Raw genomic sequence first — 17,357 nt, 5'->3', positions numbered from 1 at the left:
AAAAAWWTTWTTTTTATTTACCTAGGCCCAATGACAGCCAAACCCTAATGACGCTGGGCCTATTGTGCGCTGCCCTATGGGACTCCCGATCACGGCCAGTTGTGATACAGCCCAGGATCAAACCAGGGTTTATAGTGACGCCTCTAGCACAGAGCTGCAGTGCCTTAGACAGCTGTGCCACTCGGGAAGCCCAACAACCCCACCCATACCATCAGAACTATCATCCATTTTGACCACAGTCCAGCACAGCTGTTGCAGTCCGCCTACCACAATACAAAACTTTTGATTTTGTTTCGGTTCTCCACAAACACTCAAACTCCGAGAAGCTCCCTCTACAATAGCGAACATCAATGGGTAAAACTTGATATCAAGAAACGCCCATTTAGAAAACGCCCCGAATTGCGTTCTGCAATTACACCCTTCTCCGTCTAGCAGCAGTAGAGAAACAATGTAGCAGTCTAATACGTAGACGACCGTAGCACTAGCAAACAGAATATATGCCTTGCACGAGATGCTACGTTGCACCCACATAATGATCAATCTGTGGTTGAAATGAACTGGACACCAAATGCGCAGTTAAACTGCTAAAATGGGCAATCTGCGCTGAAAGCCACATCCAGATAACATGAATTGCTGATGTCAATGTGTGCTAATGTAATGCTAACAAGGAAGTGAGCACGAGAACATCTTACGATAGCACGTCATTTTTAGACAGCAATTTAGTCTCATAAAAATGAAAAACAGCATACAAATGTCAACAGTGTATGTATATTGTAGTTACAATATTACTGATCTCAGGTCTAACTTTATATGTCAGGATGGCCGAGCGGTCTAAGGCGCTGCGTTCAGGTCGCAGTCTCCCCTGGAGGCGTGGGTTCGAATCCCACTTCTGACAGCAAATTTTTATGTTTACAAGTGTTGTGTCCTGAAAACATTCACATCACGGCTTTTAAATGTGCAAAGCATTTGTTTATTGAACATACGATTGTTACACGTGTGGATTCTTTATTGAATTATTCACAACCAACTTTGTCATCTCTAACAAATAACTAAAATAAGATGAAATGGTATCAATTATTTAAATGAGTAAGGTTCTTTCTCAAAGACAAACATGTTATTTGCAACAATTATTTAAATTAGTAAGGTTCTTCTGTCAAAGAAGTACATGTTATTTGCCACAAAAATAACATTATCGGTTACAGTACAAACCATACTGTAAAGAGAGATGTGGCATCAAAACCAAAGAAAAAAAAGTAGGCCTATCAAATCACAAACTTGACTAGTCAGTAGTCATAACATTTTAGAAGATTGTTGCCTATATTTTATAATGTATAACTGCTGGAAAATGCTTGAAAAAGGTATACAACTCAACCTTTAAAAACATTGTCAACTGCTATGCAAATATCCAAACCATATTTTGTTTCATAAGCAAAAGGCACAATATCATTCAAAAGACATTCCACTTCAGTTATTTATTATCCACAAATATCAAGACTACGGGCTAGATTCTATCAGAAGTGTCGGAGGTGGAACTGCGCGAGAGCGGTCAAATCCACAAGCAGCTCCCGCCATTATACCTAAAGCGGACATTGCCATTGGCTACAGTCATTATGAGAAATCCCATGCAGCCTTGTTTACAACTTCAAACACTGGGATGGGAGATGTAATTTACAACTRAATTAGGCTGATAGAAATTACCATTTTGTTTAATGATTTTGTTTAATGATTTTCAATTTGAGTGATTATTTCTATATAGTCTACACTTTCTCATGTTGAACTTTAAAGCGAGTGGGACGGGTGTAGCTTCATGACAAAGATTACAAGAGCAGCAGCTCACCGATTTGACAGCTCCACTGCAATTACACCTCTGACACCACCAAAACATCAGGTGTGCAAGGTATCATCTATCACCGTTTAACGTTTAATCTGATTGAATCTAGGCCTAAACTGTACCAGTCCAAAAGCAAATCTGTTGCAACACAATTGATTTTCTTTCAAATATACTCCAAAAAGGAGATGTCACACTGAAATCTTAATTTAGATAACTTAAGCCATCCTTAAAATGTGAACCACTGATATAAATACAACCATGTATAGAAAAATAGAATATAGAGGATTATAACTGCTGCATTCATCTTGACCCAAGAGAAAATTCTAATCATCAGAAGCATGATGGCTTGTCATGCATTTAGTCTTTTTGAACGAAAATGTATGGAATAGTGTTGTAGTCCTTTGCTCCTCTTCACGCGCTTGTCACACAACCTTTGAGATAAAAATATTACTGTGGAATGTCAATGTTGGTATGGACCTAAACAGTCAAATATGTTTTTTTATTTAACCTACCCCGACCAAAGCCTAACCCGGACAACGCTTTGCCAATTGTGCGCCGCCCTATGGGACTCCCAATCACGGCCGGTCGTGATACAGCCTGGAAATGAACCAGGGTCTTTATGACACCTCTAGCACTGAGATGCAGTGCCTAGACCGCTGCACCACTCGGGAGATTAGTAGAACTAATCAAGCAAATACACCAGCTTAATACATGTTTTTGTACATCTTATTTATAGTGTCATTACCTGATATGGAGTAGCATCTCACTGGTAGTCACAACTAACCAGTAGTCACATCAGGGCACCTGTGAAAAGTATGTAGAATGGAAGCGGGGGGATTAATTGAAATATTTAATGTATTCCCTTGCATTTAATAGTAAAACATTGAACATTGGGGGTTCAAAGATACAATTGTAATTAGGCCTACACCAAGTTACATTTAATTGTCTTACCCAACATGCAGAACAACAAAAAATGAGCAGGTGAAAGTACTTACAATTTCTTGTTCCAGTCATTGTGCTACAGTGTTTCATCTCTGCTCCTTGGCCATCAGAGTACTCAGTAGCACGGGCTGTCTTCTCGCTTGCTTTTTCAAATCCTTGTCCACGGAAGGCAGCCTCACTTGAAGTGTGTCCAACGAGTTCTTCATTCAGTCTTCTCAGGAGTTTGTTCGTRCTAGGTGGTGTCATTTCCGGTTCCACTTTGGATGTTTTCTCTGCACGACTCATGCCTTGTTTCTGTTCAGGGGCTCTGATGGGGTTTTGTTCTTGAAATCTCAGTCCAAGCATGATGTCAATGTATTCTGCATGGCCAGCATCAACCAGGTCTTTAGCCACGTGAACGCCATCTGCTACAATGTCCACTTCCCAGTGTGCTTCAGAAATGTACTGTCTGAAGTATATTTMAAGGTTTTTCTTACAGATGCACTCTTGAAAGAAAACAACTGCTTCATCTGTCCATTGCTCCTCGACTGATTTTACTCCTCTCAAAGTGCATGGATACGTGACCTTTGGTAGCCTGGTCAACTGGTCAGGAAGTCTTCTCAGCTCAGACCAATCTTTGTACGGCATGTCCACACAATGGCCATAGTCAACCAAATTGATCACAACCACTGCGCTATCGGAATGGACGATTTCAGCTCGGCACCATTTGTTCTTACTATCAGACCTCACAAGGCAGCATGACCCTGGAATTAGGTGTTCTTCATGCAATGGCAACAGCTCCTTTGGAAGATCCTCAAGAATCGTAGACACAGTGTTCATGATGAGAAGCAAATCTTCCAGAACAATGTAGAATTCACTTGGTGTGGTGACTGCAGCTGCAAAGCCGGAGTATCCCAGGTCCATGTTCACTGGGGAAAGGAAGAACCTCTGGGGACTGTTGTCCAAGTTGGATTTTTTCTCTTTTGGGGTTACAGTTTGAGTCTTTGTGGGGATTGGTCTTTCTTCAGTAAATTCAGAAGTTGCAGTCTTTATTTGCTGAACAAGGAACAGTCCATTTATCATGATTTCGACCATCCACAAGTTATCAGCTTCAGAGTAGGACACAAACATCAGTTTAACATCCTTGCCTACCATTTGTTTCAGAGTTTTCTTCAATATCTCATAAGCGGCGCTGATAGGGAGGCCAGGGCTATTCCACTTGCACAAGACTGCTTGTACAGGAGTTTGCTTGAGGTCATTACAGATGTCTTTGATGCAGCCCATTGGGACGTCCTCTGCAGTGCCATGATCCACAAGGAACATGACACATTTTCCTTGGTCAATAGATGCATGCCGTACAACTGCTCTGTGCCACTGGTCGTCTTTGGTTGATTTTGCCAAGCATTGAAGTCCTTCTTTGACCTTCTTCTCAGACATGACTTTGCACTTAGACAAATGTTCAACTATGAGATTCTCAAGTACAGTAAACTGTTCTGTGGTCCTGTGGAGTCTCAGATATAGATCTCCATTCTCCAAGATGGACAACAGTGTCCCGCTCTCTGCCTGTCCGGCTCTTATATCCTGTGATGGAATGGCCATATCCTTCACGGCCTCCATAGACGGTCCAAAGGTTGTTGATTGGAGTTGATTGGAGTCCTGGTGTTTGCAAATGTCATGTTTGAATCTAGTTGGCGAGGGCCTTGGGGACACATTCTGCAAGACCTTTTCACCTTGAGCAGTGAACATAACCCTCTCAGAATGTGTATTGGACTGGCTATTGTCCTTGATGGTTACTCTTGTTTGCTTTTTAACTGTGTCAACTAGGCTTGCACACAAAGCTTGGACCTCTTCCTTTTCAGTCACATTGTCAAGTGTTGGGTTGTCCTGTTGGATCTCAACATTAACCTCCCACTGTGTCCCAAAACGACTGACAATTTCAACCATGAGAGGTTTTCCCATTACTGCATCAGTGAAAGAGGCATCACTTTTATAAGAGCCACTGTTTAGCAATGAACAGGGTATGCTTAGTCTATGCTGCGACAAAAAAACACTTGTCAGAGTGTACGTTTTGTCCTTAGTCACAGTGGCTGTATTTCCATAGTCAACAAACTCCACCTTGAAATGGTCATTAGACGCATTATCTGTCACAACTGCACGGTAGAGTGCACCATCCTCTTCATATTCAGCAGCAACAAGGTCATTCATTCTGAAGTCCACCAATGTGCTGTTCCCCATGGTTTCTTTAAACAGCTCAGTGTTGAGGTCTTCTCTCATTTTCAGAATGGATTGTTCATCATCTTGCATTTGGATAAAAAAGCTGTAGACGGTATTGATATGGGAAACAAACCCCAGACCTCGGAATCCAGATTTTATTTTGGGATTAGAGGGTAGTTGTGAAAGTTTTGGCAATTGGACGGAGCAAACGGTTTCTGTGAGTTTGGAGGAACTGTCTACATGTTGAACTGTTTTTCCTTCTGTGCTTTCCTCAGATTTGAACGGAGTGATTCTTTCACTTTGCTCTTTCCAATCTTGCTGGGCATCAGGACACTTTGGTGAGTTTGCTTTTTGAGCATTTGAAGACTTCTTATTTTGATGTTGGTGATGTTGGTTGCCCTTGCATGTGGGTTTCAGGTGCTGTCCTGCTTTAGTTTTTCCAATTTTGTTCTTCGTTTGTTCTTTGTGTCCTTCATGACCAGTCACAGGTCTACTGCTTTTCTTCTCCTTTGGTTTTTGACTTGCAATGAGCTCCTTGACTTTCTCATTGATGTTTATGCCTCCATCAAACAGATCGAAAAAGACTGTCCCATCCTCATTCTTTCCTGCAACGACAGCTCGAAGTGGCTTGTTGAGAACGGATTTCTCTAGCCATTTGTTGACATCTGCAAAGTTGTCCTCTTTCGGGATTTGTGAGAGACTGCATCTTAATGCCTGCATGGGAGTGAACAGTAAATCTGCTGAATGTCTGGGAATAGATACAGCATTGTTTTTTTCAACAATATGCATGTTTCCATAGTCCACAAAAAACACATTTAGAAGCAGCGTAGTAGATTGAACAGGGCAAGCCACACCCCTGTACCATTTGCCATCACCGTAATATTTTGCCAGGCAAAGTTTTCCGATATCAGGCCCAGAGTTGGCACGCAGTATTTCTTTACTTTCTGTGGCGACTTTCTCCATCAAGTTGTCAATCATTTCAGTATTTCTGTCCAACTGGCAATACATCTCCCATGGACTGCACACATGAGTGACACAGACTTGCTCTTCACTTCCACATCTCAAGTTGAAGGAGGAATGGACAAAAGAGTCTGGGCATACTGATGGCATAAGCTGCATAGGGGTTTGCACTTCTCTTGCAAGACCTTTTTCCACAAGCTTCTTTGTTGCATTCTGTTGAGTGTTGTGGAGGTCGACAACATTGCACAGGCCCTTGTTTTTCACATACAGTTGAGCGTGTATATAGCATGTCAACTTCACTGACTGGCCTTGAACGAAGTACTTCAGTAAATCGCATGCCTCTCTGCCCCATTCACTAGCACTTCCCTTTGCTGGTTCAATCAAGTTGTAAAGGCTACATCTAAATGCTTGCCCCTCAAGATCAAGGAATTCTGGCATTATTGCTTGAAGATTGTGCACCCTCTCTTTTGCTATAATCCCGTAGTCCACAAATATAATTTCAACTTCATCTCTCTGTGCTCCTATAATGCAGGCCCTATACCATCTGCCGTCATCTTTAGATTTGGTAACACAACATGAATCATTTAACTGCATAGGAAGTGTGTGCGCTTGGTAATACCGCTGAATCGCTTCCATCATGTCCTCCAAGTTGGGGATCTTGCATTCCAGCTGGCACCAAAAATCTGAGGGTGTGTTGACGTGAGAGCATCGCACAACTAGCTCACTTCCGGGCTTGAATGTCTGTGCTTTGAATTTCACCGCTGGTGCCTTGTTTTTTAATGTGCTTGACTTTGGGCTTTCAGGTTTCTTTTCACAGCCAACCAATTCAGAAATTTCGCATGTCTCTTTGGGAGGTTTCCTTGTAACTCCACTTGTGCTTGATCCATTTGTATGAACTTGTCCTTTTTTACCAGTCTTCAGTTTCATCATTTTCTTCTCCATCTCGCGCTTAGGTATCACAGGCGCCGAAGGAGTGTATTTCCAAAATTCTGCATGATTTGTTGTGGTCAAGAGCTCTGTGATGCTCTTTGATGCTCTTTGTGAGGAGTTGTTTTCACGCTCATACAAATCAACCACATATAGATCTTTCCTTATGTGGACAACATGCACAAGGAGAGTTTTGTTGGATACTGCTCGTCGGAAGTAGTCGGTTGCAGAGATCGTCCATACATCGTCGAAAGGCATTACATTCACCAGAGAACAACTCAGGGCAAATGCTGGTTCAATAGCAAACTTGTCCGGGATCTGCTTGATGCACATGCGTGGTACCTTTTCAGTATTTCCAAAATCAATGAAAAATACTTCAGCTCCGTTGTCAAGAGTGTCTGTCACCATTGCTCTGTAGTAATGCATGTCCAGCTCATACATTGCACAGCAAAGTGCACCAGGCTCTGGATTCTCCAGAATTTCGTCATCCAATTGGACTTGGCTGAAGTGCTTGGCCATGTTCTCCATCATCTCTTCAAAGTCTTTGTTGCGTTTCTGTGTTCTCAACCAGAACGCACCTGGATTCAGGACATGCTCCACGTATCCTTCAAACACAGAGTCCTCTTGCATTTCCTCAACAATAACTGAATTATCCATTGCTTGGATTATTGCAGTCTCATAATACAGGTAGCTGTTTAGAGGGAAAGCAGGCTCACTTTCAAGGACAAAGTCACACTCCCTTTGTCCAGGGACATCTTGAATTGGCCCTGCCTCAACAGCTGCATAGTCTTCAGCACTGAGCACTGTGACCGAATAGAGATTCTGCTCTTTGTCAAAGCCATTGATTTCAACATCTAATACTCCACCCAGCAATCCTTTCTTGAAGCAAGTCAGCTGCTGGATCTTCACTGCCGTATCTTGTCCATTCAGGCAGGAAAGAGCGCACGGGAATGCCATGATTGGTGTTGAGAGAAAATCTAGTGGAAGCTGGAGGACATTCTCAATTTTCACAGACTCACAGAATCCGTAATCAACAAACAATACTCTTACTTGAGAGTTTACAGGGAGAAACTGCACAAAGCCTCTATGCCACTTCTCATCTTTTCCTTTGACTGAGCAAAGCAAGCCCATATTTTCTGCTGGCTGTAGACTGGGGTCTTTGCTCTTGGACTCACAGGACAATGCCAATTTGTCTGACATCCGTTTCAGATCTTTTGCCATACTTGTCATTTGACAGTAGAATGTAACAGGGTTCACTGCAGCGGTTACCCTAACCCTCACTTTTTTGCCAGTGGTCAACTTAGGGCCTGAAAATGACAGAATATCCTCAAAGCCCTTCAAGCTGGATGATTTGAATGAGAATTCTTGTCCACCTTGCTTTTCAATCAGTAGATCTGGGACAGGTTCAATGCTCTGCTTGAGTGGTACCTCTGTCAACATTTCCACCAAGAGAAGGAATGTGTCTGTGTCCACATGTTTCCCTAAGCTCAGCCTAAAGAGATCCTTGTTGATATCTGGGGCTTCTAGTATGAGGACTTTGTGAGGAAGAAAGGCTTGGATGTATCCTTTGACATGACTTCCAATTAAGGAAGTAAAATACGTCTCTGAAAAAGAATCCCAATTTTCTCTCAATGGTAACACATTTGCAAAGAAACCACAGATGATTTTGGGAGGAAGCATGAAGAGCTCATCCAAAGCTGTGGCCAAATGGCTGGCATCAACACTCAGAACATTCCCATGGTCTATGAGGAACACGTCAAACAATTCTTTCTGTTTGTTCTGAACCCTTCCTCTGTACCACCGGGTAGATAGGACATCCTCCACCAAACAGAACTCCCCCACTTCCACCGCCATCTTTGTTTTCTGTGCATTCTGTATTTCCACTTGCAGTATGTTATAGTCCAGTTCACATATTGTGAGATATTGGCCCTGGAAGTGCACCAGTGTATCTCCTGGGTTGCAGCTCACATGCGTTAACTGTAGGTCCACAGGCCACAGAGCACATGGTGCAGGAAAACTTGAATCCTCCCGAGGTCTGGAACAAAAATAGCCTTTATTACTTACGCGTTTGGAATATTTATTGATGCTTAGGCCTAATTCAGATTTTTTTTGTAACTGATCTTGATTCTAGTATTTTATCTATATTAAAACATATCCAACAGCACATGCATTCTGAGTATTATAGTTCAGGTGTAAATATGTGTATTATGGTCGTAGGTAAAACTGGTGGTGAGATGAAAGGGGATCCCTGAGGAGTTATAATATAATATATATATTATATATATATAATATATAATATTATAATATTATATATAATATAACTATAATAAATCATAACAATTCTGTGGACATCTTACTTTTTTTGTTGTTGATGTTTGAGCTATTCATAATGAAACGAGTTAACATGAGGTAAAATATTACAATTGATTTACTAGTGTATACCATGGCTTTGATGAATACTCTACTATGATGACAATGTGTGTACAGGGCCGTTCAATGAGACACTTTGAACAATTATTACATTCTAAACCATGATTATTACATTTACTCRAGTCATAAGAAATGAGGGTTGTCCTTACAAATACACTTTATTGGTTAGCATTATAATCCAACTCGCTAATACTTAAACACTCAAACTGCATCCCTACACCATTTACTCGACATTGTGTCTATTTACAACTCTTTGAATCTTTTTCGTGTCACCAATCACCACAATAAGTTGTGGAAGACAATCTTTACACAAATGCTTCAAAATCTCAAGTTCTGGACATGTAGCCCATCTGTATTGAGGGTTATAGAGTCAAGACTGCATAGGCTTGAATTGAAAAGACGAATGCACTTTCACGACCCCCTTTATACTTCAACAAGCTTGTGACCTAAAACCCATGCGTGTGTGTGTGAGCACGCGCGCTTGCCCTAATGATATAAATTCAGGGCTTGGTTATATTAAGTCATACCACGGTGGTTGGCATCATTAACTATATCTCAGCATTTGCATCTACATCATAATGTTGGCTAACGTGGGTATTGTTCAATCATTTTCTACATACTTTCTATTTTCTGAAGTCATTCTCAACAACATTGCGACAGAGAGCGGAACCTTCCTAAAAGAAAACAAACAAAAACATTAAATTATTATACATAATATCAAATCAAGGAAGAGGCTAAAATGTGGCTGTCAGCTTTCTTTGAGGAAAAATAGCATATTGTATGCCATTCCAGAATTTCTACTAATACAACTAGGCATGCACTTCAACTCATCAAACATAGATATACAACTCCTGAAATGATGCTACCATTTAGTTAACCAGGTTCTCAATAAAAAATAGTAATCTTACCTTTAAGTCTTCAGCTAGCTAAAATTCACTTGATCACAGAGGGGGTTCATCATGAAGCGGAGCGTTATCCCGAGTGACTAGGAGGAAAAACTTCATTTAGAAATTGCATAACACATCTGTTTGGTTAATTTGTCTAGGATGATGTAGCTAATAAGTCTACAAAATGTGTGTAGCTACTAAGGGGGTGCATTGTGCTTAGAATGAACAAGTCAGACCCGAAGATCTGAAGATGCATGCATTTACAGCAAATGATTTAGCCACTTAGATAGCTGCCATTATCTAGCTAGTTAGATACACAGTGCATTCGGAAAGTATTCAGACCCCTCGACTTTTTCCACCTGTTGTTATGTTACAGCCTTATTCTAAAATTGATAAAATGACGTTTTCCCCTCATCAAGCTACACACACACACAATACCCCATAATGACAATGCAAAAACAGGTTTTTAGAAATACTTGCAAATGTTATAAAAAAAATAATATCACAAGTATTCAGACCCTTTACTCAGTACTTTGTTGAAGCACCTTTGGCAGCGATTACAGCCTTGAGTCTTCTCGGGTATGACGCTACAAGCTTGGCACACCTGTATTTGGGGAGTTTCTCCCATTCTCCAGAGACGGTCGATCGGTTTCAAGTCCGGGCTCTGGCTGGGACACTCAAGGACATTCAGAGACTTGTCCCGAAGCCACTCCTGCATTGTCTTGGCTGTGCGCTTAGGGTCGTTGTCCTGTTGGAAGGTGAACCTTCGTCAGTCGGAGGTCCTGAGCGCTCTGGAGTAGGTTTTCATCAAGGATCTCTCTGGGTCTCAACCCCACCCTGTGCAATTGGGTCCTGGCCTTCCTGACAGGCCGCACCCAGGTGGTGAAGGTAGGAAACATCTCCACTTCGCTGATCCTCAACACTGGGGCCCCACAATGGTGCGTGCTCAGCCCTCTCCTGTACTCCCTGTTCACCCATGACTGCGTGGCCATGCACACCTCCAACTCAATCAAGTTTGCAAATGACAACAGTAGTAGGCTTGATTACCCACAATAACGAGACAGAATAACAGGGAGGAGGTGAGGGCTCTCGGAGTGTGGTGTCAGGAAAATTACATCTCAACGTCAACAAAACAAAGGAGATGATCGTGGACTTCAGGAAATAGCTGAGGGAGCACTCCCGCTATCCACAGACGGGACAACAGTGGAGAAGGTGGAAAGTTCAGTTCCTCAGGGTACACGTCACTGACAAACTGAAATGGTCCACCCACACATAGAGTGTGGTGAAGACGACGCAACAACATTTGGCTTGTCACCTAAAACCCTCAAACTTTTACAGACGCACAATTGAGAGCATCCTGTCGGGCTGTATCACCACCTGGTATGGCAACTTCACCGCCCACAACCGCAGGGCTCTCCAGAGGGTGGTGCTGTCTGCACAACACATCACCTGGGGGAAAACCACCTGCCCTCCAGGACACCTTCAGCACCCTGTTAAAAGTTCATTTGTGGAATTTCTTTCCTTCTTAATGCGTTTGAGCCAATCAGTTGTGTTGTGACATGGTAGGGGTGGTATACAGAAGATAGCCCTATTTGGTAAAATAACAAGTCCAAATTATGGCAAGAACAGCTCAAATAAGCAAAGAGAAACAGTCAAGACATGAAGGTCAGTCAATCCGGAACATTTCAAGAACTTTGAAAGTTTCTTCAAGTGTAGTCGCAAAAACCATCAAGCGCTATGATGAAACTGGCTCTCATGAGGACCGCCACAGGAAAGGAAGAACCAGAGTTCTCTGCTGCAAAGGATAAGCTCATTAGAGTTAACTTCACCTCTGATTGCAGCCCAAATAAATGCTACACAGCGTTCAAGTAACAGACACATCTCAACGTCACCTGTTCAGAGGAGACTGCATGAAATCAGGCCTTCATGGTCAAATTGCTGCAAAGAAACCACATCTAAAAGGACACCAATAAGAACAGACTTGCTTGGGCCAAGAAACACGAGCAATGGACATTAGACTGGTGGAAATCTGTCCTTTGGTCTGATGATTCCAAATATGAGATTTTTGGTTCCAACCGGCGTGTCTTTATGAGATGCAGAGTAGGTGAACGGATGATCTCTGCATATATGGTTCCCAACGTGAAGCATGGAGGAGGTGTGGTGATGGTGCTTTGCTGGTGACACTGATTTATTTAGAATTCAAGGCACACAACCAGCATGGCTACCACAGCATTCTGCAGCAATACGCCATCCCATCTGGTTTGCGCTTAGTGGGACTATCATTTGTTTTTCAACAGGACACTGACCCAACACACCTCCAGGCTGTGTAAGGGTGATTTGACCAAGAAGGAGAGTGATGGAGTGCTGCATCAGATGACCTGGCCTCCACAATCACCCAATCTCAACCCAATTGAGATGGATTGGTATGAGATGGACCGCTGAGTGAAGGAAAAGCATCCAACAAGTGCTTAGCATGTGGGAACTCCTTCAAGACCGTTGGAAAAGCATTCCAGGTTAAGCTGGTTGAGAGAATATAAATTGTGAGCAAAGCGGTCAAGGCAAAGGGTTGCTACTTTGAAGAATCTAAAATAACTTATTTTTTGGTTACATGATACATGATTCCATGTGTGTTATTTCATAGTTTTGATGTCTTCACTATTATTTTACAATGTAGAAAACAGTAAAAATAAATTAAAACCCTTGAATGAGTAGGTGTCCAAACTTTTGACTGGTACTGTACTATATATTTTCGCTTTGTCATTATGGGGTAGTGTGTGTAGATTGATGAGGAATTGTTTTTATTTAATCAATTTTAGAATAAGCCTGTAACGTAACAAAATGTGGAAAATACTTTTTGAGTGCACTGTATACAGAAGTATGTGGACACCTCTTCAAATGAGTGGATTCAGCCACACCCATTGCTGACAGGTGTATACAATCGAGAACACAGCCATGCAATCTCCATAGACACGCACTGGAAGTAGTATGGTCTTACTGAAGAGCTCAGTGACTTTCAACGTGGCACCGTCATAGGATGCCACATTTCCAAGAAGTCAGTTCGTCAAATTTCTYCCCTGCTAGAGCTTGTCCGGTCAACTGTAAGTGCTGTTATTGTAAAGTGGAAATGTGAAGTGGAAATGTCTAATAGCAAAAATGTCTCAGCCGCGAAGTGGTAGGCCACACAAGCTCACTGAATGGGACCGCCGAGTGCTGAAGTGCGTTGCATGTAAAAATCGTCTGTCCTCGGTTGCAACACTCACTATCGAGTTCGAAACTGCTTCTGGAAGCAACGTCAGCACTGTTCGTCGAGGGCTTCATGAAATGGGTTTCCATGAAATGAGTTTCCATGGCCGAGCAGCCGCACACAAGACTAAGATCACCATAAGCAATGCCAAGCGTCAGTTGGAGTGGTGTAAAGCTCTCCGCCATTGGACTCTGGAGCAGTGGAAATGCGTTCTTTTGGAGTGATGAATCACTCTTCACCATCTGGCAGTCCGACAGACAAATCTGGGTTTGGCGGATGCCAGGAGACACTACCTGCCCCAATGCATAGTGCCAACTATAAAGTTTGGTGGAGGAGGAATAATGGTCTGGGGCTGTTTTTCATGGTTCGGGTTAGACCCTTAGTTCCAGTGAAGGGAAATCTTAACGCTATAGCATACAATGACATTCTAGATAATTCTGTGCTTTCAACTTTGTGGCAACAGTTTGGGGAAGGCCCTTCACTGTTTCAGCATGACAATGCCCCCGTGCACAAAGCGAGATCCATGCAGAAATGGTTTGTCGAGATCGGTGTGGAAGAACTTGTTCTGGCCTGCACAGAGCCCTGATCTCAACTCCATCAAACACCTTTGGGATGAATTGGAATGCCGACTGCGAGACGGGTCTAATCGCCCAATATCAGTACCATACCTCACTAATGCTCGTGGCTGAAACGAAGCAAGTCTCTGCAGCAATGTTCCAACCAGTGGAGGCTCCTCAGAGGAGCAGGACCATCCTCAGTGAATTTCATAAAAACTGTAAAACATAAAAAAAGTTATCCTTTTTAGGTAAAACTATACTAAATATATTCACGTCACCAAATAATTTATTAAAACACAACGTTTTAAAATTAAAGTCTACAGTAGCCTCAACAGTACTCTTTGGCTTTACTAATTTATTGCCACCGGTGTAACTGTTAAAGTGCCTACTGACTATACACTAACGTTACTGCATGATTGCAGCGGGTTTACTAACACATTAGTTCTATTAGCTATGTTGACTATGACGTTACTTTAGCTAATATGGTGACAACTATGTAGGGCAACTATGTGTGTAGCGGTTATGATATGGTTTGAAACGTTTTTTTCACCTGGTCACATACAGCTGATGTGTTGTGCATTGAGGTCCACAAACGAAGGGAAAAAGTGAGAGGAGGAGAGCGCACAGACATGAGAAGGAATACAACGTGGCAGCTATGAAAGTGAACTGTGTTTAGAGTGATCAGGGGTGTATTCATTCCGCCGATTCTGTTGAAAAATGTTTCTTAAACGGAAGCAAACAGAACGAAACGGGGATAAACATATCTGAATTTGTACAATAGAAACTCTCGTTTGCAACTGTTGGACTAATGATAAACACTCAAGATCACCTAGATGCAGGCAAGAGTGTGCAAGGCGGTATTCAATGTGTCACTGTCACCTCAGTCTTATCTTGACCTGTGCGCACCTATGTTGCCTTCTCGCCCACTCCAATTTCGCTCCAGTAGAGTTCACTTCAAGAGGCTTAGGGAGTGCCCACCCCCAGCATGCATTTGTAGTCTACTTGTGTGCTGCTATAGCCCCTTGCTTTAGCAACTGTAATGGAGTTTGCTCAATATTTTTATTAAGAAACTGATAAAACACACAGGTGCTAAATCAAGGTAACTTACAAAGATGAGGCCAAAGAGCAAGAGATGGAGTGCCGTTATGTAGTGTCCACAACTAAAGAATCATTGTGGAATCTGAAAAGACAAGGATCCCAAAAGTATGATGGTGTACTTACTACTTGCACATGCTAAAAGAAAGGAATGAGGTGGGTAGATAACTAAGTGTGTCATTGTAGCGAAGTATTCATAAACTAAAAATCCGATCTCAAACGTTCTTCATTTTCGATCTATTACCTACACAATCAGCCATAATTGATATTGGCCCAATAGATCTGGCATGTTCTTTGAATGTGTGAACTTTCCGTTTTGATTAGGTAATTTTGCCTAAAAACCTTTAGGCCTACCAACAACAAAAGACTCTGCCCAGCCTGGCAAGAGTGGACAAAAAGGTGTTTAGCATTCCCAGTGGCTCTGCAAGTGTGGAGAGGATATTCTCTGCTGCTGGCTGGTTCTCCAGGCACTGTCAAGAGCATGAAGCCACAGACTGCCCAAACTCGTGTTTCTAAAAATGAATTCAAAAGGCACTAATAAGTCATTTTTATTTAATTCTAAGTCACAGCCTATATGCGCAATTTTAAATCACACCCTATATGCTCAATTTATAAACTATAATGATTTAATAAAACGTTGTTTAAGCTGTGGCTTTATGTCCCTACCCACCTATTTTGTCGCACTCGCAAATGCTTCACAATGTACTTCTTAGTAGGCTATAGCCTTGAAATAATATAGCCTAAATACTACTTGTTTCTTCTTAGGCTCCCTGTCTGGCTCTTGACCTATTTAGAGTGTTTATATGCTGTTAAACATGACATGTAGCCTATTTGAAATTATGTTCGCTTCTTACATTCACATTTTCATGTTTATTAAAATACTTGTCATTCAAATACATATGGTTTGGTTTCAATACGTAAAACAATTGTTAGGTCCAGGTAGTCACAAAAAATAGATGGCTGTTGGTTAAATTGTGATTTGAATGAATGGATCGAATTTGGAGCGGGAGTTTTTTTTCTCTGTAAGTGTGGAGCAGTTTTTAGCGGAGCTGTAGGAAAGGACATGGAGCACCAGAGCAGTGCGCACCATGGAGAGGGGATTTCCAACCACTCAACTCCGCTCACATGCTCTGCTAGGTTATAACAACCTCAAGATGAGTATAGGGAAAATGTGAGTATCATGTAGTACCCGACACCTATCGATGTTACATTGAACTGGGTGAATGGAATATGAATGACAGGCATCCAATGTACTATAATAGAAAAAATAAAATAATAATAATAATAATGGTCTACTGGTTCCAACATCTAGTGGAAAGCCTCCCCACAAGAGTGGAGGCTGTTATAGCAGCAAACGGGGCACAAACTCCATATTAATGCCAATGATTTTGGAATGAGCTGTTCGACGAGCAGGTGTCCACATACTTTTGGTCATGTAATGTAAACGTTAGCTGGTGCTATACATCGACCTCATATGCGTGTCATGATGAGCAGTATAACTAACCAACTAACACATCGAATGTAATTCCCAAAGTCAAACATTACTTTAGATATGGCTACGAATATAGCTACTATTAGAAGCTTAGACAATAGTTACTGTAAAACCTTTCTGTCTGTGCTCGAGACACCTTCCAATTTCATTCACTAGCTAACGTTAGCTAGCGAGCAAACGTTAACCATTCTCCGCATGGAAATTAGCCAGCTAGCTAAATTACACAACTACTACACYTGGAAGCTGACAGGTAGCTAAAATAAACAAGATAATTCAGTGACAAATAACACGTTGGCTGCTACGTTTTTGTTGCTAGAGATTACTGTACCTTCGTTTCAAAGAAGACACTTCCAACTTCGGAGCAGCAGCCAACAGCCGTGACCGTAAAAAGGATGGAGAAAAATCTAACTTCCTGCCACCTGCTGCATCGGGTAATTTAGAACTTTCTCCCCTTAGAGAAATGATGGGAAATTAGGTAAGATTTTGCCCTGAAAATAGTAGATACAATTCTATGGTATTTCATGACATTTCAGATTAGAAACATATTTCTTGTGTTCAGATATAATTTAAGCGCAAAAGAAAAACTAATGGCTTGTCTACACTAGAGGGGGACATTCCGTGTAGCAGTTGCCATAATCACCCTGCCTGGAACAACTAGGCCTAATTTATGTGTTTAGGGCGGCCTACTTGTTGCTCCGAACCTGTTGCATTTAGGTATTTCGCATATGCCTATGGGAAATAATAATTATGTGTAGACAAATACACTGCTGTACATTCTATCATTTTCAATGAGGCCTAC

The 17,357-nt window shown here is 41.9% G+C and overlaps 1 protein-coding gene and 1 non-coding gene across 4 annotated transcripts; one reads left to right on the top strand and one right to left on the bottom strand.

Annotated features, from left to right (window-relative positions):
* The first annotated feature begins 812 nt into the window (after nt 1-812).
* Nucleotides 813-895, top strand: trnal-cag (transfer RNA leucine (anticodon CAG)). Its single transcript has one exon. It is a non-coding gene; the product is annotated as a tRNA-Leu (tRNA).
* A 90-nt stretch (nt 896-985) lies between these two features.
* tdrd15 (tudor domain containing 15) lies at nt 986-16,949 on the bottom strand. Of its 3 annotated transcripts, XM_024000861.1 has the most exons (6): nt 16,887-16,949; nt 10,192-10,268; nt 9,904-9,957; nt 2,827-8,888; nt 2,577-2,635; nt 986-2,262 (listed from the first exon to the last, which is right to left on the bottom strand). In XM_024000861.1, exons 3-5 carry the CDS (start codon nt 9,933-9,935, stop codon nt 2,622-2,624), a joined length of 6,108 nt encoding a protein of 2,035 aa, XP_023856629.1. In that variant the 5' UTR covers nt 9,936-9,957; nt 10,192-10,268; nt 16,887-16,949; the 3' UTR covers nt 986-2,262; nt 2,577-2,621. The 3 variants fall into 3 exon arrangements, with proteins under 3 accessions (XP_023856629.1, XP_070302657.1, XP_070302658.1); XM_070446556.1 differs by having other exon boundaries at nt 986-2,635; XM_070446557.1 differs by lacking the exon at nt 16,887-16,949 and adding an exon at nt 14,083-14,181 and having other exon boundaries at nt 986-2,635.
* Nucleotides 16,950-17,357: the final 408 nt, after the last annotated feature.

The sequence above is a fragment of the Salvelinus sp. IW2-2015 genome, linkage group LG14 (assembly GCF_002910315.2).
Source record: "Salvelinus sp. IW2-2015 linkage group LG14, ASM291031v2, whole genome shotgun sequence".
Classification (NCBI taxonomy): domain Eukaryota; kingdom Metazoa; phylum Chordata; class Actinopteri; order Salmoniformes; family Salmonidae; genus Salvelinus; species Salvelinus sp. IW2-2015.
The sequence above is the reverse complement of the archived record's forward strand: the minus strand, read 5'-3'. Positions and strand labels throughout refer to the sequence as shown.